Consider the following 26,667-nt stretch of genomic DNA (forward strand, 5'->3'; position numbering starts at 1 on the left):
TGGACCTGGACATGACATCCCTGGTGCCCAGGGGCATTTGTTCTGGGCTGAATGGCCCCTCACCCTGCAGGGAGGCCGGCCCCAGGCCAGCAGCGATGGCAGAGCGGGAAGCGTTCACTCTGTTTCTGCGCACTGGTCCCCACGCTGTGGGTGTGGGTCCAGGCTGCTCTGCGCCCTCACCCACACTTGGTCCTGTCAGTCCGTGAAGCTGTAGCCCTCCTGGTGGGTGTGAAGCCAGATCGCTGTGTGGTTTGAATTTGTGTCTCCGGGCTTGTTGGCCATTTCCATTTCATCTCGATGAAGTGTCTGTCAGATCTTTTGTCCATGTTTAATTGGTTATTTGTCTCTTTTGTGGAGGTTTAAGAGTTCTTGGTATATCCTTGTGCAAATCCTGTGTTGGACCTATATGCTGGGATGTTTTCTCTTGGTTCATGGTCTGCTCTTTTATGTCCTCCAAGGTATCTTTAGGGAGCAGAAGGGATATACATGTATCTATTCAATTTTTTTGCCACACCATATGGCCTGTGGGATCTTAGTTCCCCAACTGGGATCAAACCCACAACCTCCTGCAGTGGAAGTTTGAAGTCTTAACCGCTGGACCACCAGGAAAGTCCTATTGGTAACATTTTAGTTTACCAATTTTTTTCCTTCATTATTTATGTTCTTCACATCCCAGGAAATCTTTTCCTTTCCTGCGGTTGCAAATACTTTCTTCCATAGCCACAGCCTTTACGTGTAGGTTTGTGATTCATCTCAGGTTACTTTCTGTGTGTGTTGTGAGGTAAGGCTGGAGTTCTTTTTTCTTTTCCTTAAGTAACAACCCATGTTTTAAAATGTTAGTCCAGAAAGAGCAGAAACTAGTTGGGCAAATAGTTGCACTGAGAACCGGGGTGAGGTGGTGGTTCTGCAAACAAGGCAAAGAAGGACATGTGCTGGCTTTCGTGGTCTAAGCTTTGAAAGTGAATGTTAAAGTGCCTGCCTTCCAGAGAACCGTGTCTCCTTTAAACTTAGGGCGGGGGGCTTGAGCAGGACCTGGGGCCAGGGCTGGGAGCTGGGGTAAGCAAGAGTGAAGACAGAAACCCAAAGATGGTCTGATGGTAGCCTGAAAGGAAAAGTGATTGCATGAAGGCGTGTGTGTGGTGGGGTGGGGCGGTTCGTGACTGAGCACCTTATCTATTCAATTGAAACGATGGGGACGACTTGCTGACCCCACTCTGACTTTGTTGGGCTTTGAAGTGGCTCTGAAGCCCAGATGAAGTCCCCAGTGTGTGTGCTTCTACCTGTAGCTTCTCGGAGCCTCGACCACTTTGGCCATGAGAACTGGGACCACCAGCTGAACCTGGCGGTGGCGTGGAACCGCGTGGACATTGCCCAGAGTGAGATCTTCACCGATGAGCGACAGTGGAAGGTGAGACTTCCGGGGTTTGCCCTAGGGAGGGGCTGGCTGGGGCTTGTCCAGACTCCAGCCCTGTCCTTGGTGAGGGCGACTGGCATGCCTCCTCCTCCCGAAGTGGGAGACGACAGCATCCCTGTCTTGGGGATACCAAGATCGGGGCCTGAAGGCTGGTGACCAACCACATGGCCCCCATGGCCCCCTTTCAGCCCTCAGAGCTGTACCCCATGATGGTGGCCGCCCTCATCACCAACAAGCCCGAGTTCGTGAAGCTCTTCCTGGAGAATGGGGTGCAGCTGAAGGAGTTCGTCTCCCAGGCCACCCTGTTCTACCTGTACCAGAACCTGGAGCCCACCTGCCTGTTCCACTGCAAGCTGGACAGGGTGCTTGGCGGGGAGCCTGAGCGCCTGGACCCCGGTGTGCTCCTGCAGTGTGTGGCCCAGGTGCTCCAGGAGCTCCTCGGGGACTCCACGCAGCTGCTATACTCCCGGCCCCGCTCCAGCGACCAGCAGCGCCTCTTCACAGTGCCCAGCGTCAAAATCAGTGTGAGTGCTGGCCAGCTTTGGAGCTCTGAAACACAAGCTATCATTGTTACTGGGAAAGTCGGCTCTCGCCGTCATAACACAGATGGGGCAGGTTACGTGGCGGGCATCTTCTTTTCCCTTCTCTGGAGGCTGGAAGTCAAGGTCTCGGTGCTGACACGTGAGCTTCTGGTGAGGCCTCTCCTCCTGGCCTGCAGAGGACCGAGAACTTTCTGGCTCCATCCTCACGGCGCCCGGTATGGGTTCCTTTCCTCCCAGGCACCCTAGGGCTAGGGTCCTGTTGGATCAGGGCCCCACTTCTATGGCCTCCCTTAACCTTAATCACATGCATAAAGTTGTTGTTCAGTCGCTCAGTTGTGTCTGACTCTTTGCACACCAGGCTTCCCTATCCTTCACCACCTCTTGGAGCTTACTCAAACTCCTGTCCACTGAGTCGATAATACCATCCAACAATCTTGTCCTCTGTTGTTCCCTTCTCCTGCTGCCCTAAATCTTGCCCAGCAGTAGGGTCTTTCCAATGAGTCGGCTCTTCATATCAGGTAGCCAAAGTATTGGAGTTTCAGCTTCAGCCTCAGTCCTCCCAATGAATATTCAGGACTGATTTCCTTTAGGATTGACTGGTTTGATCTCCTTGCAGTCCAATGAACTCTCAAGAGTCTTCAACACCACAGTTCAGAAGCATCAATCCTTTGGCACTCGATCTTCTTTATGGTCCAACTCCCACATCCCTACTACTCGAAAAAACCATAGCTTTGACTATATGTACCTTTGTCGGCAAAGTAATGTCTCTGCTTTTTAGTAAGCTGTCTACGTTTGTCATAGCTTGTCTTCCAAGAAGCAAGCATCTTTTAATTTCATGGCTGCAGTCACTGTCTGCAGTGATTTCAGAGGCCAAGAAAATAAAGTCTGTCACTGTTTCCATTATTAAACTATCTATTTGCCGTGAAGTGATGGGACCAGATGCCATGATCCTAGTTTTTTGAATGTTGGGTTTTAAGCCAGCTTTTTTACTCTCCTCTTTCACCTTCATCAAGAGGCTCTGTAGTTCTCTTTCTGCCATAAGGGTGGTGTCATCTGCATATCTGAGGTTGTTGATATTTCTCCTGGCAGTCTTGATTCCAGCTGTGTTTCATCCAGACCATGTGTGAAGTCTCATCTCCAAATACAGTCACATTAGGGTTGGGGCTTCAGCATATGAAAGTGGTGGACACAATTCAGTCCAGGAGATCCCTTTCTAAAAACTTCCAACAGTACAAATAATTATGCGGGAAAATGCTGTCCCCTGTGCCCCTTCCCCTGATCCCTGCTCACACCATTGGTGTTTGTGTGGCCAGGTCGACATAGCTCATCTGTGTCTGCCTGAGACGCACATGTGTGGCATCTAGGAGAGGTTTTAATAGGAGGGGTTTTCTAGTCTGAATCTTTATTTGATGAGGATCCTGAAGTTTCCAAGCATTAAGTGTAATTCTGGCATCTGTGGTATATTTATGTGAGTGAAACTCCTCTCAAGATTCAATAAGGTTTTACAAATGACACCTCAGGGCTGAATTTTGTCAGATGCCTTCTGAGAAGTTGCAATACTCTTCTTCTTTGACATATGAACTTGGTGAGTTATAAGTCATTATTCTTTTTTTATCCCTATTTTGAATCTCAACTTGATTTCAGAGTAACATGTATTTAATCCGATGCTGGAGTCCCAACGTTTTTTTAGGGGTTTGCAGTGGTACTAGCGGTAAAGAACCCACCGGCCAAAGCAGGAGATATAAGAGGCATTGGTTCAACCCCTGCTTCTGGAAGATCCCCTGGAGGACGGCATGGCAGCCCACTCTAGTATTGTTGCCTGGAAAATCCCATGGACAGAAGAGCCTGGCAGGCTACATACAGTTCATGGGGTCGCAAAGAATCAGACTGAAAGGACTTAGCGCATCAGAATGTTGTCTTTAATTGTCGTTTTATTTGGGGAGAGTTGTATATGTCAGGTTCTGGTATCGATTTTATGTTAGCTTTGTAAAAACACTGGGAAGAATTTCTTCTTTCTCTGCCCTGGGACAGTTTATGTGGCTGGAGTTCACTGCCTCTTACACACTTGGCAGAATCCCATGGGAGTCCAGCGCCTTTTTGGGTAGTAATTCTGATAACTTTCTATTTTTCTTTCCTGATGGTCCTGATGTTTAGGTTTCCTGTCTCTTCTCAGATCACAGTAATTTTGTTTTCTTCCTGCTAGAAAATTATGTACTTTCTTCAGGCTTGCAAATCCATCTATTGTCCTAGGTGAGCTGTGCTGAACCCCTGAGACTGAAGTGGCTGTGGCTTGTTTCTGTACATTCATGGTTCTAGTTTTCTTGATTCCAGTATATTTAAGATGCCTAGTTGGAAAGTGCTTATGAAAGTCCCAAGAGGAAGCTCATATTGAACCATGTCTGTAATTTAAGAAGATGAATTAATTTTTCTTTCTTTTTTTTTTCATAAAGATGAGCCTTCAGATGATTTCTGAAATCACTTAAAGTGTAGGTTTGTGTGTGATGTGGGAAATGTGTTCTCTGGGAATTGCTTCCAGAGGATGGACTTGTCTGAGGATGTGTTTGTTTACAGATGGGCCAGGAAGCCTGGAATCAATGTAGACTGAGTGTGTCTGGGGCCGGAGCCCTCCCACTCACATGTGGCTCTGTCTGTCTGGTCTTTCTTGCTGGTCTTCTCTGCAGGAGACACTGCAGGTTCCCTTGAAGAGGTCACAGCATGAATCTATTAACAGACTGTCTTAGAATTTTACGACTCCGCCTAGTGGCTCAGATGGTAAAGCGTCTGTCTGCAATGCAGGAGACCTGGGTTCGATCCCTGGGTTGGGAAGATCCCCTGGAGAAGGAAATGGCAGCCCACTCCAGTATTCTTGCCTGGAGAATCCCATGGACCTCAGAGCCTGGTAGGTTACCGTCCATGGGGTCCCAAAGAGTTGGACACGACTGAGAGACTTCACTTTCACTTTCCTTAGAATTTTACTTCATAGAAAAAGATTTTGATGCTATCACATAAGACTAAGGAATGTTGGGATGCCTGGCGAGTAGCAGGGGTCTGCAAATGATGGTAGTAACTGAGCATTGCACTTTCTGGGTGTTTCTTCATGTCTCCAGAGTGGTGCTTAAGAAACCCCAGTGTGCGTGAGTGTTCATGAGAACCATCTGAGTGCTGTTGGAAAAGTGGCTTTCAGGGCTCTTCCTGCAAGGATAGTGGGGCCGAGCTCAGGTCCTGCGCCTTCAGTAGCTGTCCCCCGCCAGGTAGGGGCGCTGACTGTCCGCTGCTCACAGGTGCAGGGAGTGAATCCCCAGTCCTCCTACAAGCATTCATCAGGCCAAGCTACCTTCACCATAGATCCGGTCCGTGATCTTCTCATTTGGGCCGTCGTGCAGAACCGCCGGGAGCTGGCAGAAATCATCTGGGCTCAGGTCAGCAGACTGCAACTATCGGTGGACCAGTGACCAGGCTCCAGCCCCATGGCTGCCCGAGTCAGTGGACTCTGTGGGCACGTTCCACCCCTGGAGGGGCCGCTTCTCTTCCCATTGATGGTTGGGGGGCTCAGGCATGATCTGTCGCTAAGATGGGCGCTTCCCAGATGCCGTCGCCCCAGGCTGTTGCTGGGCTGTCTGGGAACTCCCACCAGTCAGCTGGGCGGCTCCTGGTAACTCGGCCTGAGTTTGGCTTCATTTTCAATGAAGGGGACTGGCCGGGCAGGTCCTGGTCAATGGACCCGCATGGGGCTTTATCACCCATGGCAGGGACTGGCTAGGCGGCTCCCTAAGAAGCAGAACACTGCAGGCCAGGACTCCCCTCATGGTTTTCCTTTATTTCAAGCTGGCTTTCCTTTTAACAGGAAAGTAAAGTTTCATAATTTTTCTCAGAGAGGCCTTGCTTTTCTGAGCCAGCATATCCAGGCTGCTCTCAGAGCCAGCTCCCTCAGGGTCCTGGCAGAGGCTCAGGCGACCACCGCCCCCCCAACCCTCACCAAGGTTCTTGGAGGTACACCCTCTCCCAAGGTGCTTGGGGGAGGGGGTGGGCGACAGAGCTGGCCTGACTGTGGCCTCAAGTATGCCCAGTGGGGCTTATTGGCCAGAAAAACCAAACTCAGGTTTCCAGGCTCTGACACCAACCCCTCACCCGGGCCAGTGCTGCCTTCAGACCCAGGGCCTCTGGGCTGAGTATTGAGAGCCTCCTGTGAGATTCTCTTGGCCCCCCCTGTGGTGCCTGGGACTGGGGGTGCCACCGAGGGTGAGGCCCTGGCCTTGGACAGGGCCATGTGATGGCCAGGTCCTCGTTTCTCCTCTTGGGGAGCGCTCCTTGAGTGGGGTTGACCAGATGCCTAGAGAGCTCTGGGCCTTGTGCCAGCAGAGCTGTTTGAGTGCTTGTGTCCAGTCTGTGTTCTTGGGGAGCAAGGGGGCTGCCTGGCCTGTGCAGAAGACTGACTGACAACAGGGCTTGCATGTGACCTGGGGTGAGCCCAGAGGTTTATGTGGAAGGAGCCACACTGAGTCCTTGCCCTGCAGCCTGTGCTGTCTCAGGGCCTCTGCTCTCATCAGCCTGGGTGGTGGCATGTTGAAGGTCCTGGGGCAGGACCATCCAGAGCCTCATGGTGGCTCCCCTGGGTACCCAGAGCCAGGACTGCATTGCGGCAGCCTTGGCCTGCAGCAAGATCCTAAAGGAGTTGTCCAAGGAGGAGGAGGACACAGACAGCTTGGAGGAGATGCTGGTGCTTGCGGACGAGTACGAACAGAGAGCCATTGGTGAGCTTCTGAGGCTGCAGCCTCAGACCCGGGGCCCTCATAGGTGACCCTGGGGTCCTCGCCCCATCCCTGTGCACACTGTGCTGTCTGGAGGGGCCGTGCTCCACCACTGTCTGCAGCTCCCCCTGGTGAGGATCCGGCTGCTGTGACGAGACCTTCTCCCATCCAGGGGTCTTCACTGAGTGCTATCGGCAGAATGAGGAGAGGGCTCAGAAGCTGCTGGTCCGCGTGTCGGAGGCCTGGGGCAGGACCACCTGCCTGCAGCTGGCCCTGGAGGCCAAGGACATGAAGTTCGTGTCTCACGGGGGCATCCAGGTGATGTTCTGGGGGCCTCCTTCCAGAAATACCTGCCTTGATGCTGCAGGGGCGGATGCAGCCTCCTGTGCATGTGGATAGCACAGGAGGTCACCATGTCGGGTCCTGTGGGGACCCAGGGATGGCGCTGGCCATCAGTCACCTGCTGCAGACAGGCATACCCTCTCCTCACTGTTTGCCGAGGAGAGAGCCGATGCTGAATGAGAGTGTGTGGTTAGTTGTGAAGGCGGTGGCTCACCTCTGCACGGGATGGATGTCCCTACCTGGGAGCCCCCAGCAGGGCTCCAGGGCCAGGCCTCAGCTCCACCCACCCCTGCTACCTGGGGTCTCAGGAGGGATACATGGAGGCGGCACGGCATCCTCCTGGAGCAGCAAATGCAGGACACTCTGGCGTTGCCTTGATGACATGAGACATGTAGTGTACCAGGGGGCCCCTCAGAGCCCTGGCGCTTCCTTGGAGCACAGCCTCATCCTGTCACCACATGCTGAGTTGGCCATGCTGGATCCCAGGGGCTTGGTAGGGAGGAGTTCTGCCCACACCACCCACCCCAGGGAGAACTCAGGGGCCAGCTGGTGAGAGTGGGGCAGGGGGACAGAGCCCGGCTCCGGGTTTGAGCCTCACTTTCTGGTCTGGGAGAGCCCGGTCCTGCCCCCAGAGCCTCTTCCTGGGCTGTCAGACTCAGGACCGGACCAGAGCTGCCCACTGTGCTGCCCATCACATCACCTGTGGGCCTGGCAGAGCGCCGTGCTTGAGCCTGCAGAGTCGCTCCTCCTTGGGAGTCTCAGGGAGCACAGGGTCAGGGTGGGTGGGGGGCCCATCGCCCTGAAACCCTCCTTCTGTCCACAGGCCTACCTGACCAAGGTGTGGTGGGGCCAGCTCAGCGTGGACAATGGGCTCTGGCGCCTGGTGCTGTGCATGTTGGTCTTCCCGCTGCTCTACACTGGCCTCGTCTCCTTCAGGTGCTGGCCCGGCTGCAGGGCCGCTGGGGCTTGGGGCCAGACCTCCCTTCCCAAATGCCCCCTCTGGGTGTGTTCACTGCTGCCACCGGTCCCAAGATGGAGGGGATTCGTGCTGGGGAAGGGTGAGAACTACCGTCGCCCAGTATCCACCGGGGCCGAGTTCCACCATGGCCTGAGGATTTTTTGATAGCCCTAAAGGAACCCGAGGGCCCTTCGGGGACCTCTTTGAAGGGCCGTCTGGCCGGGCCCGTACCATAGCCATGCGTGGAGGGTGGGTGGCCAGCCGCAAGTCCTGGGCCTCCCTTCTGTGGTGTGACCCATGGCTGAGCTTGCCCCTCACGGCCGTGGTCTCCCCTGCCCATGTCTTCCGCAGGAACCGGGAGCTGCAGACAGACAGGTGCCTGGCCCGCGTCCGCGCCTTCTTCAGCGCGCCCGTGGTCGTCTTCCACATGAACATCCTGTCCTACTTCGCCTTCCTCTGCCTGTTTGCCTACGTGCTCATGGTGGACTTCCAGCCCCAGCCCTCCAGCTGCGAGTGCCTCATCTACGTCTGGCTCTTCTCCCTGGTGTGCGAGGAGCTGCGGCAGGTGGGCCAGCCCGCTCCCACTCCACCCGTGGACCCTCCTACCCCCAGGAGCATCCCGGGCTTGGTCACTTTCTCATGGTGGCCCTTGGCCCCATGCCATGCACAGTGAGCCCCACGTGGGTACTGAGAGCCGGGCGAGGCCCCTCAGAAAGTGCAGCCTGTGGTCTGCCAGCCGCTCCCGCCCTTGCTCCTCCTCCACCCGACCCCCTCAAGGCATTGGTTTTTGCTTGAAACTCTCTCTTATCACCCCAAGGGTGACATCACTGAGTGGTGTCCTGGATTTTGTGAGTCCCTGGCTCCGCTGTGAAGGACACTGCAAAATGTGGGGGTCCCCTCTTGGGAGGGGAGCTGGGCTCAGCGGGGGCCACCTCTCCTGCCAGCAGCCCCTCCCCGACTCTCAGCTGCCCAGGAAGTGGCACCGGTTTGTTGGTGGGAAACTGAGAAGGATGACCCACAACCCCGCATGTCCCTGCTCCCCCCTCCAGCTCTTCTATGACCCTGATGGGAGCGGGCTGCGGAAGGCGGTGCTCGTGTACTTCAGTGACTACTGGAACAAGCTGGACGTGTGCGCTATCCTGCTCTTCATTGCGGGGCTGACCTGCCGGTGAGTGGCCTCCCCTCCTGGTGGCCCTCCCGTCCCATCAAAGGAGCAGCCCCCACAGGGCTGGGCTGGGGTGAGGCTGTGAGCTGGGTCCCCCTTGCGGTTTCAGCACCTCTCTGGATATGTCTGTGCCAAGGGTGCCCTGCCCACGTGGAGACAGGGAGGAGCTGGGGCAGAGACGTGGGCTATATCACCATGGGGAGCTGTCTGGTGGGAGTGCCCGCATCCCAGCCGGGGGCCCTGACATCTCTACAGCCCATCAAGGCCACATGTCTGCCCTGCGTGACCCCTTCATGAGCAGGAGGGGCTGGGCCAGCCTGGTGCTTCCCAGGACGCCCACAGGGCCCAGCTTCTCTGCCTGAGGCTGGGCTTCCGAACCCTCCTGGAGGCTCTGCCTCTGAACTTACACCCAGTTTTAATGCTTTGGGGTCTGGGGTCACAGTGGGGCTGGGGCCAGGCCTGGGGTAGCCAGCTGAGGCCCTGGTCCCTGTCAGGCTGTTCATGGGCCAGGGCAGCTGGGCAGGGGCCCGGGGCAGCTAGGCAGAGGGCTGGGATCAGGCCAGGGTGGCCAGCTGAGGCCCTGCTCCCGTGCAGACTCATGCCCTCGCTGCTGTACACCGGGCGCATCATCCTCTCCCTGGACTTCACCATGTTCTGCCTGCGGCTCATGCACATCTTCACCATCAGCAAGACGCTGGGGCCCAAGATTATCATCGTGAAGCGGATGGTAAGGGGGGGCCCAATGCACTCCAGGGTGGATGGTAAGGGGGGCTCTGGAGCACTCTGGAGTGATGGTTAGGGGGGCCTAAGGTGCCCCGGGGCACAGCACACCCCACAGGACCCCAAGTCACCACTCTGCTTCCACACCCTAGCGTGCCTGTCTCGGGTCTTGCCTGTACGTTGCCTCTTCCAGGCAGCCTTCCCTGATCCCTGTTATAGCTCCTGTCGCTCCCCTTCTTGGGTCATGGTCACGACCCTTCCTACTCCTCGTGGGGTGCCCAGCACCCCTCTAGGCTGTTCCCTGAAGCTCCTGGCTCCATGCAGCCATGCTGTAAGGGTTGATGGAGTCTCGTCCACTGCAGGGCACTCGGGGACCCTCCTGTGGGCAGGGACAGTGTGGGGTGGTGTGGCTGCAACTGGTGCCCCGCTCCCACAGATGAAGGACGTCTTCTTCTTCCTCTTCCTGCTGGCCGTGTGGGTCGTGTCCTTCGGGGTGGCCAAGCAGGCCATCCTCATCCACAACGAGAGGCGGGTAGAGTGGATCTTCCGGGGGGCCATCTACCACTCGTATCTCACCATTTTCGGGCAGCTGCCAACCTACATTGACGGTAGGAGGGGCCCTGACAGCTGTGGAAAAGGAGGTGCCACCCTTGTGGGATTCCTCCAGGGTCACAGAAGTGGGAGGAGGGGAGGACTGGGCACATCCCACTCACTCAGCACTGCCTGGGGCCGTGGCTCCTGAAGGAAGAGATGGGTGCGCTTGGAAGCCCATCAGTTGAGTGGGGCAGGCATCAGCTGGCCGCAGCTGGGCTGTACTTCGCAGTTGCGGGGAGATCAAAATGGGTCGGGGATGTGGCCTGGAGCATCAGCTGACACCACCCCCCACCCCATTAAATGCCACCTGATTCCTTCTGTTCCTCCCACTGCAGTCAGACATAAGTCTTCCTTTTCTGAGTGGAGAGAACACAGAGTTTGTTCTCTGTCACGGCTTCATTGAGATGAATTCACATACAATAAAACTCGCCTGTAAAAAGTGGCCACTTCCACGGTTTTTAGTATATTTACAGAATCTAATTTTAGAACGCTTGTTCCAAAAGTCACCCCATACCCTTTAGCAGTCACCCCCGCCCCCCAAACGCAGGTGACCTGTCGTCTACTGTCTCTATCGTTGATGGTGCTCAGTAGCAAAGTCGTGTCGGACTCTTTGCAACCCCATGAACTGCAGCACACCAGGCTTCTCTGTCCTTCACTGTCTCCCGGAGCTGGTTCAGATTCATGTCCACCGAGTTGATGATATCATCCAACCATCTTATCTTCTGTCTGCCTTCTCCCGCCCTCACTCTTCCCCAGCATCAGGGTAGAAGGTGCCTTTTCTGGACGCTTCACATAAAGTGGATCATATGATATGTAGTCTTTTGTGTCTTGCCTGTTTTACTCAGTGTAATGTTTTCAAGTCATCTGTATTGTTATCCATATTTAATTCCTCCAGGGGATCTTCCCGACCCAGAAATCAGTTGACTGTTAACAAAAGGGTTTACCTGTTCTATCCCTATTAACCATGTGTCTATCCGGGTGCCAGCACCATGGTCCTAGCCAGTGTGAGTCCTTCAGCTTTGTTCTTTTTTTCATGATTGTTTTGGCCTCTGGGTCCCTTGGGTCCACATGAATTTTCAGGTGATCTAATCAGTTTCTCCAAAAAAGACATCCAGGATTTTGATTATAAACATGGGGTTTCTTCCAGTTATTTAGATCTTTAATTTCTTTCCATAGCATATTTTATTTTTCATCATATAAGTTGTAATTCTTTTGTTAAATTTACTCCTAAATGTTTTTATTCTTTTTCATGCTTGTTGTAAGTAGAATTGTTTTATTAATTGGATTGTTTACTGTATAGAAAACCACTATATTTTGTATATTGAACTTGTATTCTGAAAGCTTGCTGAACTTTTTATTAGTTCTAATAGTTTTTAGGTGCCTTTTGAGGGATTTGCTATGATCATGTCATCCGCAAATACTTGTGCCTTTCCAATCTGGATGTCTTTTTTCTTTAAGTATTTAGTTTTGGCTGCGCTGGGTCTTCACCGCTGCACGAGGCCTTCTCTAGACAGAATGAGTGGAGGCTACTCTCTGGCTGCAGTGCGTGGGCTCCTCACTGTGTTGGCTTCCTTCATTGTAGAGCATGGGCTCTAGGGTGTGGGGGCTTCTGTGGTTTTAGTGCACAGGTTTAGTTGCCCCGAGGCATGTGGAATCCTTCTGGACCAGGGATTGAACCCGTGTCCCCTGCATTGCAAGGCAGATTACCCACCACTGGACCACCAGGGAAGCCCTTCTCTTACAGATTTTTAAACGCCGAGTATATAGTTACATTTTGTAATATTATGTACCCTTTACTCTTCTGCAAGTGTGGAGCTGTGTTTGGTTTCTAGTCACATGTTCCATGTAGAAGGGTCGCCTCTGCAGCACGTTTCCTTTCTGACATCTCCCTTTTCTTTACGACAGTTGTTCATTTTCTCTTTGACGTCTTTCCTGCCACATTCTGCTCCCAGGGTTAGGACCTGTGACTTAGATGACATAGTCCCTCCTGTGGATGACACACCCCCAGGAAGTGCCCTCGTAGGGTGCCTGGACCCCAGAGAGGCATGTGCCAGCCTGCAGTGCAGGTCTGGGTCTTGGGCTTTCCTGGCAGCGGGACTTCCTGCCCGTGAGGATGCTGGGTGTAGATGGTCAGCCCTTTCTGGCTTCCCTCGGGCTTGAGCTGACAGCTGAGGTCACCCAGATGTCCGGGGCTCCAGGCCAGTGAGGTCATTTCCCAAGGGCCCCTGTGACTCCACATGGCTTTCTGGACTCACTTGCCCCCTCATCCCGACCCAGGCGTGAACTTCAAACCAGACCAGTGTAGCCCCAACGGCACGGATCCCTACAAGCCCAAATGCCCCGAGATCGACCAGGCGCGGCAGGAGCCCGTGTTCCCCGAGTGGCTGACTGTCCTTCTGCTCTGCCTCTACCTGCTCTTTGCCAACATCCTGCTGCTCAACCTGCTCATCGCCATGTTCAAGTGAGTGGCACATGCAGGGTACACACCCTGCTGCCTGCCCCCGCCCCCAGGATGGTGTGGATGGCATGGAGCCTGGGACCCAGGACCTGGCTCAGCCCGGGCTGACCTGGTGATCATGGCATCCAACCTGGGCACTACTGCTGGGGGGCAGCCCATGGGCCCTGTGCTCAGAGACCATGGGGAGGGGCACTGAAGTCTCACTCCTCCCACCCCAGCAGAGGGAGGTGGATGCGGGGCAGCGACTTAGCTGAGATCATCTTTGGGGGTGGAGGCATGTGTGTCACACTTGTTAAGAATCTTGTGAGGCAAGACCACCTGTCTTTGCTCTCCATGTAAAGCAGGCACATAGGGCCGGCCCTGACTGTGGTGCCCAGGAGGCTGACCCTGTGGCTCAGGGCATTGCCACCCCCTCAGGCCCCTCCCGGCCTCTGGAGAAGAGCCCCTGGGACCTGTGGCCGGTTTGGGCACTGTTTCTCTTCTCTTCATCAGCTAGGGTGATGAGGTTGCCACTTGATGATTTTCCGTGTGCTCTGAACAGTGAGAGACCCTGCTCCAGTGCTGGGCTGTGATAGACAGAGGCCAGAGGCCCAGCAGGCAGCGGCTGTGTCTCAGCCCTGCCCAGCCTCCCTCCCCTCCTCCGAGGACCTCTGTCAGGGATCCGGGCCAGCTGACCTCTACCCGCACGAGACACAGGGTGTGGAGAACGAGCATGTCAGCCTGTTGAAGACACTGTCTCTTCTGTTTGTCAGATTCAGGGGAATCAGACCCTTTTAGGGTCCAGTGCAGGACACCATCCATCTCCCAACACATGAGGGTCTGTTTTGTTCTCTAGCAAGGTTTATGGGCTCTAAAATCTAGGTCTTCTTTCTTCATTCTCCTCTGGGCCCCCAGGGTGTTCAGCTGCCTTTCCTGTGTCCCGGTCACCCTCCCTGGTGTGCCTTTGTGGGCAGTCACGGCGCACACTCAGGCAACGACACAGTTGTGCATAACCCAGCTTGTGTGGCCCATGCTCCTGGTAACCAGTGCTCCTCGCCCCCTGCAGCTACACCTTCCAGCAGGTGCAGGAGCACACGGACCAGATCTGGAAGTTCCAGCGCCACGACCTGATCGAGGAGTACCAGGGCAGGCCCCCCGCGCCGCCCCCCTTCATCCTCCTCAGCCACCTGCACCTCATCATCAAGAGGGTCGTGCTGAAGATCCCTGCCAAGCGGCATAAGCTGTTCAGTAAGCTGTCCCTCCCTCGTCCCCAGAGCCGCGTCTGGGGTGCAGCTGGGATCAGGGGGCAGCTCCTCTGAGCATCCCAGAAGCTCGGGGTGAGAGAGGGGACATGCAGTCCTCTCAGGCCCCCAGACTGCTGCCAGCCCACTGGGGTTGGGCGTGGGTGGGCTCCTCCGCCCCTCCCTGCGGGGCCCCCAGTGGGTCAGAGGCTCTCCTCCCCGCACAGAGAACAAGCTAGAGAAGACAGAGGAGGCGGCCCTCCTGTCCTGGGAGATGTACCTGAAGGAGAACTACCTGCAGGAACAGCAGTTCCAGCAGAAGCAGAGGCCAGAGCAGAAGATCCAGGACGTCAGTGACAAGTACGGGGCCGGGGATCTCGGCAGGGCTGACGCTGCAGCCCTGTGGTCCCTGAAATGCCTGTCACTTTGTTGTGGAGCAGGAGGCTCTGGGAGAAGGCGGCTTAGAAACGCCAGGGGAAAAGACCGGGGTGTTTGGATGGATGCTTGGCTGTGGAAGTGTTCTTCCTATGAACACATAGGCCCACTTGGGTGCAATTCCTACATTGTAGCAAACTGAGACCAAAACCAGCAAACATTTCCCAAACCACAGTGTCCCCTCCTCCTTCCAAAGTCCCCACTGGTACCCGGAGGCAGCGTCCCCTCCTCTGCCCAGAGGCCGCTCTGTCCTTCCTGAGTTTGTGACTGACAGCCTGTAGGCATATTGAGGTGAGGAACAGGTGTGTGTGCTCTGCACACCTGCCCCTCTGGCCCGGCCACGCCCCTGGGGCTGTCGGGTGGCCTGTGGGCCTGGGGCATCACTGGCTGCGAGGTCTTCCCCCTGGGCCACTAGGTGGTGCTCATTCTCTATGAAACTGTAGAGTGTAACCTTTCAAATCAAGAAGCCTGAAACTAGAGCTGAAGGAGCCTGTGCTGCTGGATGTGGTAAGCTGCCCACCTGCAAAGGGCACCAGGCTCTCTCCACTCACACCCAGACCCCTGGAAGGCCGCGGACCTCAGCTGTGTCCTCTTGCAGGGTGGATTCCATGGTGCGCCTGCTGGAAATGGCACATCTGAAGAAGTCGGGCGCCGTGGAGCAGAGACTGGCCTCCCTGGAGGAGCAGGTGGGCTCCGGGCTGGGACCTCTGTTTCTGGGCATGGTTCCGATGGCCCTTCTGGCCAAGCCCCAGGTGTTGGGTGGCTGCCTGGGGAAGACGGGGGTGGGGAGCTGGGCATCCCGTGTGCGGGCACCTATTGACCAATCTTGTTTTGAATGAGCGTTCCAGGTGGCCCAGACAGCCACAGCATTGCACTGGATTGTGAAGGCCCTGAGGGACAGTGGCTTTGGCTCAGAAGAAGGTGTCCCCACTCTGGGTGAGTGGGTGGCTGTGCCAGCGGCTGGTCTCTACCCACCTGTGCTCTTTTCTGTCTGGGTGTCTTTGGAGTGGAGAGAAGCAGCCCCAGCACCTTGGGATGCTTGACGCACCCCACAGCTACATGTGCTGAGCGTGGCCAAGTCCCCCGGCTTGACCAGGCTGGGGAATTCCAGAGGTAGCCTGTCCCAGGCCCCTGACCTCCCCGTGTGCATCAGGTCCAGCAGACCCGAGACCCAGTTGACCGGGTGACAGAAAGCACGTCTTTGCTCCCAGATTTGCAGCCGGCCAAGAAATGGTCACGAGCAACCCTCCTGGGCTGTTGCTGGCCCCAAAGGAGCCATCTGCCCTTTCATCCGGACAGGCTTCTGGAAGGGCTTGTGCATCATGTTGATTACTAAGAGCTCTGCTGGGAGCTACCCCAGGCAACGGGGGCCTGAGCCCAGACCTTGGTCCTCCTGGCTGCAGTGATGGGAACCCTGGGGATGGTGCTCTCTTTGTGGCTGACTTTCAAACTGGGCTCAGGGAGGTGGAGGCGGCCTGGAAGTTTGGGGGAAAGGACCTCAGAGGGTGGCCCTGTCCCTCTCCCCATTTCCAGCACCCCAGAAGGCCTCAGTGGGGCGGGATCCTGAGCTGGACAGCAGATCGAAGGCAGAGGACCCAGGTGACGCCTACCACGTGAATGCCCGGCACCTGCTCTACCCGAGTTGCTCTGTCCTGCGATTCCCGGTGCCCAATGAGAAGGTGCCCTGGGAGGTGAGTGCCTGTTCTGGCCTCACCCACCAGGCTGCAGGGGCCCAGTGTCCTGGGGGGAGTGGTCTGGGCCCCAGGTTGGCTGAGTCTACCGCAGCCTCGAAGGGCCACGAGGGACAGATGAAGAGGGAAGCGTGGTCCATGAGACCTGAGGGGTGAAGCTGGGCCATGAACCTGGACACTGGGCTGCTATCCACACAGGGCCCACTGCCCCGCTTGTCCTCAAGCCCCCGTCCCCAGAGAACAGCCCTTATCCCCTTTCTGAATGCTGGGGAGGATGGAGGTGGAGAGTGAGAGGGAGCGAAGGAGGAGGCCTGGGGGTGTGCCACCCCGCCCCCCCGCCCCCCACCCCCCGGCCCAGGCCTTCTCTCTGGTTTTCCTGGCACATCCCGGGCTGTCACTCCTCCCCAGTCTCTGCCAGGGGACTCCTCCTTCTGGAGTCCAGCCTAGCCCCCCATCCTCCCGCCTGGGGAGACTCCCCTCGACCACGGCTGGCCTAGGTGTGTGTGTCTTGAGGTCAGCCCAGCTCGGACTTCCGTGTCCTTTGGGCCCTCCCAGAGTTCTGCAGTCAGCTGTCCTGGGTGACGGCCAGCCTGGGGTGGTGACCGTCTGAGTCCCTGTGTCCCGCAGACGGAGTTCCTCATGTACAACCCGCCCTTCTACACGGCCGACAGGAAGGACAAGGACCTGGTGGACCCCGTGGGAGAGTGAGTACCCTGCTTCCTGCCTGGGTGGGCGCCCCATCCTCCCTGGGGGCTGGGACATGCTGGGAGGCATGTGGCTGGGGGCACCTGTGGCTGGAGGAGCCCCGTGGTGGACGAGGGGTCACTGTGGCCACTCTGCCTCCCGCCATCTCTGTTGGGGATGCGACCTCTCCTCTCCCTTCCAGTGCCCTGGAACCTCTGTCCAGGATCAGCTACAATGCAGTGGACGGACCACTGGACCGGCGCAGCTTCCATGGAGTCTACACAGTGCGGGACGGGCTCCCTCTGTGAGTGTACCCCACCTCCACCGCCCCGGCCCTTCTCCAGCCCTCAGCCACATCTGCGGTTTTCCTTCTGGGGTCAGGCTTCCTCTCCAGCAAAGTTGGTGTTTTTCTGATTTGTTGTTCAGTCTCTCAGTCATGTCCAACTCTTTGGGACCCCATAGACTACAATATGCCAGGCTTCCCTGTCTTTCATCATCTCCTGGAGTTTGCCCAAACTCATGTCCATTGAGTCGATGATGCCATGCAACCATCTCATCCTCTGCTTCCCTTCTCCTCCTTCCCTTGATCTTTCCCAGCATCAGGGTCTTTTCGCATCAAGTAGCTCTTCAGCTCTTCGCATCAAGTAGCCAAAGTATTAGAGCTTCGGCTTCAGCATCAGTCCTTCCAATGAACTTTCAGGGTTGATTTAAATTTTTCTGATAAAAACAAAGTATGGAAGAAAGAAACATCAACATAAAGTACTTTCTACCAACCCCTGAGGCCCACACTTGGCAGTCTCCCTGGACACGTGTGGAGGGGTGGGGACTGTGAGCTGGCCCTGCTGGCCCGGGCACTGTGCCCTGGTTCTCTGACACAACTTTTAGGACCTCCGTTCCTGAGGTATAGAAAGAGGGTAAAACGTGGACCCCATTGTGAGAGTAAAGCAGGGGCAATGTTAAAGGGCTGCTGGGCTTACATTTCCAGGCTTGTGCTGTAGGGACAGTATGCCCCACTGCACAGGTATGGAATCAGCATAGAGATGAAAGGGGGCCTGTGGCATCAGGCCCAGCAGGCACTTGGTGGATGCCTGCCGTGTGATGGCCTGGGGTCTGAGGGTCGCTGGGGAGGCTGCACCACCAGGGCGGGGACAGGATCACAGTCAGCTGGGATTTGGAGACCCCAAGGAGCAGGCGGTTGTTGGGGGAAATTGCCTGTGGGAGGAGGTGGGTGGTGGGCCTCTGGGAATGTTCTGGAGCAGGGAGGGGTTGCCGGGGTACAGCCCCGGCTGATCCAGGGAGTTCGAAGCGGGGACGGCGTCGGCAAGGATCAGGATACAATAGCTTCAATTAGATATTAACTTGAGGTATAAAGAGTAATAGCATGAGGATAGCTCAGTAGGAAAATTCAGTGGAGAAAAGAGGCTGAGTAGCTTGGTTTACGCGGGAGACCAATAAAACTTCAAGACAAGAAGTTTGCGTCCTTCCGTTCTCCCGAAGGAGAGGAGACTCTGAGGCCTCCCCGGTCGGATCTTAGAAGCCCAGGCAAAATTAGTAAGCTTGGTGGGTTCCGCGCTCCAGATGGAGACTCAGCCAGAGTGAGAGAGAGAGCGACATGGGGAGACCAGTATTTCGAGACACTGATCCCAACTCTTTATTTTCCATGGTCTACTTTTATACACTGAGATGTTATGCAAAAGTCATGCGGGGTCAGCAGTCCTGACTTTTATCAAAGTCAGGTGCTTCATACAAATGTATACAGAGATCTTGGGGGTGTTACATCATCTTCTGGCCAGGGGGCCTGCTGACAATTTATGACCCTTTCCTTGTGACAGCGGTCAGTCAACCAAGACACTTATTTCTCCAGGGGTGATTATTCTCAAAACAGATGCCACCCAAATAAAGTTACATTCCTATAGGGTGAGGGTGTAGTGGGTTTTAGTTAAGGAAAGAATTTACTTAGCCTAAGGTCTAACGTGATTTATATCAAAGGTTAATACTTATTTCTTCTTTATATTCATTAATGTGTGTAAGGGCAGGGGATGTGGAGACTTAGCAACAAACATTGGCTCAACAAATGAAAAACCCTTCACCAATACAATTTCTAATCAGCCCACTATACTTATACTAATGGTTTTCTAACTTTTCTAAGGAACCTGTTTTTAGAAGGTTTAAAACATCTCGTGCCTCTCACGGTTGGGAGGCTGTGAGCAATCACATGTGGCCGGACAAGCCTGTCAGGCAGGCTAGAGAAACTTCAGAGGAGTTTGTAGGTTAAAACACTCTTGTCACACACCAGGAGTTTTTATTAACTGGAGCTCTAAGTTAACTCCTTCTCTGAAAGAGGAGGTGGGGGACAGCCCCTCGTAAAGTCAGAGGTGTAGGTGAGAGCACAAAGTAGTAAAGTAGGCAGGCTCTGGTTATGGGGGTAGATGCTTGAGGATTTCCAGGGGGACTCCTGAGGCTCGATCCCGCCTTTGCATATGTTGAGCCTCCTTCCTCATGACCTTTGCCACGGGCCGAGTGCCTCACTTTGGCCCCCAACAAGGGGTGACCACTGGGGTAGAAGCTGCAGGATGGGGCGGTAGAGATGAGTGGGGCAGGGAAACTGAGGTGACCAGGTGCGTCTCCAGCCCTGGACAGGGGAGGGGATTGGCGAGGGGGATACAGTGTGCAGGAAGAGAGCAGTGCCGAGAGTCACAGGCAGAGGAGGGGGACCATTGATGCATGCTCACAGGCCAGCTGAGGGCCTCGGGCACGGCGCCATGGTCAGTCAGGCGCTCTCTGGGGGGACATCTGCCATGGGGCTGGTTTCTGCTCCCAGAGGCCCCTTTCCTCTCCAGCCCACCCCAAGGTAGCCACTGCCCACCCTGGAACCCCCGACAGACAGGGTTTGCAGTGGACAGCCCCAGCGCATGACACAGAGTCACCCAGCCTGGTCAAGGGGCCTTGGGCTCTGGGGTCTGGTCTGGGCCTCCTCCCTGGTCCTATCCAGGGGAGCTGCCTGGGCTCCAAGAACCCTGAGCCAGGGCAGCTTTGGGTAGAGCTGGCACACAGACCCTGCCTGCTGCCCTGGCTGGGGTCTCCAGCCACTGGCGGTGGGCTGAGCTGACCCCTGTCTACCCAGAAACCCCATGGGTCGCACGGGACTGCGCGGCCGCGGGGACCTCAGCCGCTTCGGCCCCAATCACACACTGCAGCCTGTGATCACCCGGTGAGTAGCCCCTGATAAGTACAGTGTCGCCCAGCGCCCCACCCCGTGGTGGGGCAGGGGATGAATGTGGGTGCCTCCAGAAGAGCCCAAACCCTTCTTCCCCACAGGCTGCCTCACTTCCCTGTGGGTCCCCTCCTTCAGAGGCCCCTTGGGGAGGACTTTGTCACTACGCAGACAAATATCCATACCAATTCACCCTTCACTTCCAGAGTGACAGAGGGGGAAGGGCTGGGTCCAGGGCATGGGCTTCTTTAAGGCTTTTGGTAGAAAAATATTGTCCAACAAGGCTGACCCGCTCTGGCCAGACTGGAGGTTATGGGAGCAGATGGTTCCTCTCCCCTGGAGCAGGTGCTAGTGGCCTAGCAGGTGGCCTCCCGGGGCGGGGGTGGGGGCAGGGGTAGCCTGACCCTTCCCCTCGCATCCTTCTGCAGCTGGAGGCGGAGCCTGGATGGTGCCATCTGCAGGAAGAACGTCAAGAAGATGCTGGAGGTGCTGGTGGTGAAGCATGGCCCCTCCGAGCACTGGATGCTGCCTGGGGTGAGGCCCCCGCTGTCCCAGGCCCTGCACTCGTTTGCCTTCTCTGCCACCGACAGGTCACCAGCCACCAGCGGCCGCTGCCCTGGACAGCTTGGAAGCTGTCCTTGTTCTGAATGACAAAGGCTGGTCCTTGCCTTAGAAGGAGTGCTTTCTCCTAGCTCTTCGTTTGGTGGTTGTGAAGATGGGTTCAGGCGCTCTTTGGAGCGTAAGCACTGACTGAGCACCTGCTGGGTCCAGGCACCAGGCTCAGGGCTGGGGCTGCCCCTGCAGAGCTCAGGGTTGGGGGTGGGCGTCTTGGGCACGCAGGCCCTGGGGCCTGAGCTGAGCCCCGAGGGCAGGATGGTGTTGCTGGGGGCAGGGCGGGGCATACTCGTGTCCTCTGCTCAGGGCAGCAGCTATTTGCAGGACTGATGGGCTCATGGTGACATAACTGGGATGTGTTCTGCTGGGCCTGTCCTGACCAAGCAGCCCAACCACTCGGATTCTGACCTGTCCGTCTGCCCTCTCCTCTCCCAAACCCTGTCGTTACTCTGGGGTCAGAACAGGCAGGTCCAGACAGGAGTACCGTGCACCCACAGGCCCCAGGCCAGTGTCCCTGTGCAGCTCTGAGGGGCCCCTCCCCTGAGCCTGCCCCTGGAGTCCATAATCTACCCCAGCTCAGCACAAAGCTGCTGGGTTTTCCCGGTATCCAGCCGGTGGGGCAGCAAGTTAATGAGTGTGCGTGGGGCAGACCCCCTGAGGGTCTTCAGACCCCAGCCAGGATTCCAGGGCTCTGGGTGGTCTGGCTCCTGCAGCCACGACCCCCGTGCCCTCCAAGTGAGGGAAGGTGAGCGCAGGCTGGGCCATCTCCCCCCGAGAATTCTCCAGCACCCTTCAACCTCTCTCTCCAGTCTCTCTTGACATCTTCCGAGCAGTGTCCCCTGAGGGACAGCTGAAGGTCCCACCACCCCAGGTGGTGCAAGGCAGGGAGTCTCCCAGGCTGGAGCAGTAGATGTGGTGTGGATGAGGCACCCTAGATGGGTGGAGAGGGGAGTGCAGGTGCAGGCCCGTGTCCAGGGCAGGGTGTGCCAGGAGCCCAGCGCACTGGAGCCGAGGCTAGAGGTGGGGTGGGGACGCACACACACGAGACATAGCCCTCTGGCTGGTGGCCAGGTGGCAGAGTTCAGGGTACTGGTTCCCCCATGGTGCCTGGTACCCCTCAAAGGTTGTGACACCTGGCCTTATGGGCTGACATGGACAGTGGGCTCTGGGCAATGTCACACTGGCCCCGAGGCAGCTTCTGCCAGAGGCTCATCCGCCTGAGGCTCCGGGGGGCTGGCCCACTGCCCATGCCAAGTGAGTGGCCAGAAGACACAGGTCCCAAACCACCCTGCCCACCTGCCCCCGCCTCCCTCTCTGCTCAGGGCTCCCGGGAGCCAGGAGAGTTGCTGCCCCAGAAGCTAAAGCAGGTCCTGCGAAGAGAGTTCTGGTCTTCCTTCGAGCGCCTGCTGACTCAGGGCATGAAGGTGAGGTGGCTCTTCCGCTTTGCTCCCACCTGTGCGCCTGGGCCCTGGGGTGTGGTTGTGCCAGCTGCTGAGCAGGCTGCAGGAGCCGGGTGGGGAGCCTGCCCTGAGCCCACTGCCCACAGCTCCTGGAGGGAGAACTGGGACCATGTGGCCTGGCTCTGGGCCCCTTGCCTTCCTTCCCTGTCTGGGCTTTCTCCAGAGATCAAGGAGGGCTCTTGGGCCAGGGAAGGCCTATTGTCTGGCTCACATTCACTCTTGCCCTGAGCACAGCTGGGCACAAACACATAACTTGCTTTTTCAGTGAATTTGCAAAGGCCGTAGTTTTAGGTCTTTATTTCCGAATCCACTTGCTCTTTTTCACAACCACGTAACATTCTGTGCCGTGATTTATTTAAGCAGTCCTCCAGGTGGGTGTGTGAGTCGTTGGTTCTGCCTCTTGCGTCTCAGGATGAGGTAGGCAATTGCTGATATTTACGGCTTGACCTACAAACCCAGCAGTTCCGCGTGGTTTGTCCGCTGCAGCCCCTGAGGGAGCATCGCCTTCTCTCTTTTCTCTACTTAGTAAAAATAATTAAACTTGATTTGTTGAGGTTAAATCTAAACAACATATAATGAGCCATTTTGAAGTGAGCAGTTCAGTGGCATTTGGTGCATAGACAGCTTGGTGTGGTCCCCACCTCTGTCTAGCTCAAGAATGTGCTGTTACCCCCAAAAGGGAGCCCGTACCCTTGAGCAGTCACCCGCTTCATCCCCGCTCCAGCCCCTGGCGCCCATGAGGCTGCCTTCTGTCTCTGTGGATCTGCCTGTTCTGGACATTTATTGTCGGTGGAATCATTTAGCGTGAGGCCTTCAGTATCTGGCTTCTTTCACTTAGCCTACTGTCTGGAGGTCCACCCATCCTTTTTAATCCTTCCAAGGGCAGTTGAGGCAGGTCTGGATGCCAGGCCAAAGACCAAGAGGGTGACGAGCGAGGCCATGGCCCCCTGTGATGGGTCATTCAAATTGAAGGCTGTGCTGGGGGCAGGAAGACAAGGCAGGGAGAGGCCAGGTGGGGCTGGGGCATGGTGGACAGCTGTGCTCACAGTGGCCCAGACCCAGAGAAGTCTTGAGGCCCTCCCTCTGGGGGAAATCCAGGGGATCAGGGATCCATCACACCCTGGCTACCCCCCAGGTGTACAGAGGATACATGGATGACCCCAGGAACACGGACAATGCCTGGATCGAGACGGTGGCTGTGAGCATCCACTTCCCAGACCAGAGCGATGTGGAGCTCAAGAGGCTGAACTCTGTATGTGGCCTGGGTTTCAGGCTTGGAGGAACAGGGGCTGGGGCCATCAGTGCTCTGGAGAGGTCCTGGGGCCTGCAAGGAGGGGTCTGAGGGGTTCCCTAGCCTGGGGCCAGAGCTGGCCAGGACCAGAGAAGGGGGCTGTGGGGTTTGAGTTGTACCAGGGGGTCTGTGGGGGCAACCAGGAGAGGCCAGAGGGCAGCAGCAGATGGGTGGGGCAGAGGGGGACCCTGGGGCCTCCGGGCTCATGCCCAGGTGAGGCTGGTTCATGCACTCTTGTGGGGATATTGTCCTGTGTACTTTGATCCCCCTACAGACCCCGAATTTGGAACTGGGCTGGGAAGTCCCAGGGAACAAAACCCAGGCCTTGTCTGCAGGACAGAAAACCGCAGAATAAGGCTGTACCCACCCACCCCCCACGCTTTCAAGGTTTCTGGGGCTTCGCAAGCATTTTCTGATTTGTGCCTGAAGGGGGTGATCTTAGCACCGTTCAGTAGAAGTACAAAGGCAGCGGTCACTAGCCAGTCTGTAGCAGGTCTGGGAGCCGGCCTTGGGGTCCCCACCGCCCTCCTGCTGTCTATGGGTTCGGGGTGTGGGCGTGAGGGCAGGGCTGCTCGGGAGGGACTCAGGACTCACTTCTGTTTCCGCAGCATCTGCACTCCTGTGACGAGGGGATGGCCATTCGCTGGCAGGTGGTGGATGAGCGCATCCCCCTGTATGACAACCACAAGGTCATCCTCCAGAAAGTGGCCGCCTTGTTCATGGCCTACTACTGACCCAAGACGCAGCCTGCGTGGCCCTGTGGGGGCCAGCGGGGCTGGTGCATCTACGGCCCACTGGGAGTGTCTGCCCCTCATGGCCAGCTCATGAACTGGAGGCATTGGGGTGCTCTGGGAGGAGAGCTGAGCAGGACACAGGCAGGCTCTGGCCACGAGGCAGGGCCTCGGGGTCAAGGTGGCCACTGGGACTCTGCCAGCCAACACTGCCTCTCCCGAGCCTGCTGGTGGCCTGTGGACGCCCTCCTGGCCACATCCTCTGAGCAGCACGTCCGCCACCCTCAGTGCATCTGCCCCAGGCCAGCGCTTCTCGGAGAGTCAGCGCTCCCTGTGGCCTCCTCAGGCCCACGGCCCCAAGAGGGCCTCCACTGTGCCCTAACTGGGACCCTCACCTGGTCTGGGGCAGCCTGGGACTCCAGTTCCCATGACCGTCAGGGCTGAGCCCCGTGGTGGGGCAGGAGGGCAAGCTCCCACCTCCTCTTGAGTTGCGGAGGTCTCTGCCTGTGTGCTGTCCCGGGCCCAGGCGGGGAGGACGCAGAAGCACCGGGGGTGGGACCTCTCCTGCACGTGGTGCTCCCTCCTCCCTCCTCCAGGGAGGAGTGGGTCGTGGGTGTGGACTGAGGGGCCACCCAGTTTAGCATCAGTACCTCACAGACTGTCTGCAGCCTTGGGATGTTGTGCAAACCCTGCACCAAACCCGCCCTCCCCACCAGAGTCACTGGTCTCTTGTTTGTCCCTCAGATGGAGTTGCAGACAGGAGCAGTGGTGGGGGATTGTGTCTGAGTCACAAGACCTCTTCCAGCCACAACCAGGCTTCCCGGGGCCCAAGGGGATCTCCTGTGGACACCCCACAGCCCCCTAGTCCAAACTCATGACTGCTCCTCCAATCAACAACCTTCCCAACACACACACACACCTTCCCTCTTCCTCATTTTCCTAGAGCCCAGCTCCAGCCTCCAACCTGGGGCTCAGCTGCTCATGCCTTCCCTTGCCCCTACCCTGCAGGTGCTCAGGCGCTGTGGGGTACTTGTTTGTTTTTTTAATCTAGAATTACAGATCCAGCCAAACTAGCGCTTAAGTGGCAGCACCAAATAAAGACATTTAAAACTCATAAAGAAAGTTACTCGCTCAGTCGTGTCCGACTCTCTGTGACCCCATGGGCTGTAACTCACTCTTCCCCGATCCATGGAACTCTCCAGGCAAGAATCGAGAGTGGGTGGCCATGCCCTTCTGCAGGGGATCTTCCCCCTCCCAGGGATCTCTCACATCGCAGGCAGATTCTTTACTGTCTGAAACGTGCTTCTCATGCATCCTTTCTGAAAGAACTTCTCAAAGAAGAACTACAGAAAAGTGAAACACACTGTCTTAGTTAGGTTGGGCTGCATAACAAAGGACCACAGCTGGACCACTCCCTTTCCCACAGTTCTAGAGGCTGGGAGTGGAGGTCAGGTGTGGGCAGGGTGGTCCCTTCTGAAGCCTCTGCCTCTGCTTGTCCCTGGCCGCCTCATTCCACGTCCTCAGGTGGTCTTTCCTCAGAGTGTGCAGGGAAGGAGGGGTTTCTAGTTCTCCTCTTACAGGGGCACTAATGCTGCCATGTCTGGGCCCCACCCTACGACCTCATTTAACCTTACTTATTTAGAGGTCCTTGCTCCAAATACAGCCACATGGGATTGGGGCTTCAACATAGGGATTTGGGGAAGGGATACAAACAGGTGTCAAACACGAACAGGACACAAATATCTGGCTTCCCTGGTGGCTCAGTGGTAAAGAATCTGCCTGCAGTGCAGGAGACTTGGGCTCGATCCCTGGGTCAGGAAGATCCCCTGGAGAAGGAAATGGCAACTCACTCCAGTATTCTTGCCTGGGAAATCCCATGGGCGAGGAGCCTGGTGGGCTGTAGTCTGTTGGGGTCACAAAAGAGTCAGATGTGAGTTAGCAACTAAACGACAGCACAGACATTTAGTCCATCACACAAACACACACACACGTAACCAAAAGCGGGGTCCAGTTGCTCACTGCTCAAAAGACAATAAAGAGGCCAGGTTGGTGGAAAGGAAAGTTTGTTTTATTCTGGATGCCAGCAACAGGGGTTGGGGGGGAGGGTGGACACCTGTCCAAAAGCTGACTTCCCCCACTTTACTGACAATCAGTGGCAAGAGCGTTCATGGACAGAGGGAGGGACTCCTCACAGAAACAGCAGTCAGCTCTGACTGTCATCTGGTGATTGGTCTTCAGTGGTCTGAGCAGCGTCACCCGGATTGTCTCAAGTACATTAATCTTCAATTCCAGGGTCGGCTTGTTCCCATTTCCTTGAGGCCAGTTCTTGGAACTGTGGCAGCTTATGTCATAGCTACACTCTGGTCATTATGCACCAATGGTTAA

The 26,667-nt window shown here is 56.4% G+C and overlaps 1 protein-coding gene across 8 annotated transcripts in view; it reads left to right on the plus strand.

Annotated features, from left to right (window-relative positions):
- TRPM2 (transient receptor potential cation channel subfamily M member 2) overlaps positions 1–25,408 on the plus strand; it is a 50,288-nt gene extending 24,880 nt beyond the window's left edge. For 6 of the 8 annotated variants that reach the window (XM_061423130.1, XM_061423183.1, XM_061423140.1 and 3 more), the window contains 23 exons: positions 1,287–1,408; positions 1,603–1,938; positions 5,238–5,375; positions 6,578–6,707; positions 6,877–7,022; positions 7,870–7,982; positions 8,356–8,569; positions 9,054–9,172; positions 9,764–9,896; positions 10,326–10,497; positions 12,761–12,944; positions 13,987–14,168; positions 14,389–14,521; positions 15,195–15,282; positions 15,445–15,532; positions 16,130–16,287; positions 16,915–16,991; positions 17,174–17,275; positions 20,096–20,182; positions 20,614–20,719; positions 22,123–22,224; positions 23,396–23,512; positions 24,160–25,408. In XM_061423130.1, the coding sequence (XP_061279114.1) occupies positions 1,287–1,408; positions 1,603–1,938; positions 5,238–5,375; positions 6,578–6,707; positions 6,877–7,022; positions 7,870–7,982; positions 8,356–8,569; positions 9,054–9,172; positions 9,764–9,896; positions 10,326–10,497; positions 12,761–12,944; positions 13,987–14,168; positions 14,389–14,521; positions 15,195–15,282; positions 15,445–15,532; positions 16,130–16,287; positions 16,915–16,991; positions 17,174–17,275; positions 20,096–20,182; positions 20,614–20,719; positions 22,123–22,224; positions 23,396–23,512; positions 24,160–24,285 (3,173 nt within the window). In that variant the 3' untranslated portion in view covers positions 24,286–25,408. Of the gene's footprint in view, positions 1–1,286; positions 1,409–1,602; positions 1,939–5,237; positions 5,376–6,577; positions 6,708–6,876; positions 7,023–7,869; positions 7,983–8,355; positions 8,570–9,053; positions 9,173–9,763; positions 9,897–10,325; positions 10,498–12,760; positions 12,945–13,986; positions 14,169–14,388; positions 14,522–15,194; positions 15,283–15,444; positions 15,533–16,129; positions 16,288–16,842; positions 16,992–17,173; positions 17,276–20,095; positions 20,183–20,613; positions 20,720–22,122; positions 22,225–23,395; positions 23,513–24,159 lie in introns of those variants that run through there. The other 2 variants (XM_061423175.1, XM_061423191.1) reach the window with 2 other exon arrangements.
- The last annotated feature ends 1,259 nt before the right edge of the window (positions 25,409–26,667 follow it).

The sequence above is a fragment of the Bos javanicus genome, chromosome 1 (assembly GCF_032452875.1).
Source record: "Bos javanicus breed banteng chromosome 1, ARS-OSU_banteng_1.0, whole genome shotgun sequence".
Taxonomy (NCBI): Eukaryota; Metazoa; Chordata; class Mammalia; order Artiodactyla; family Bovidae; genus Bos; species Bos javanicus.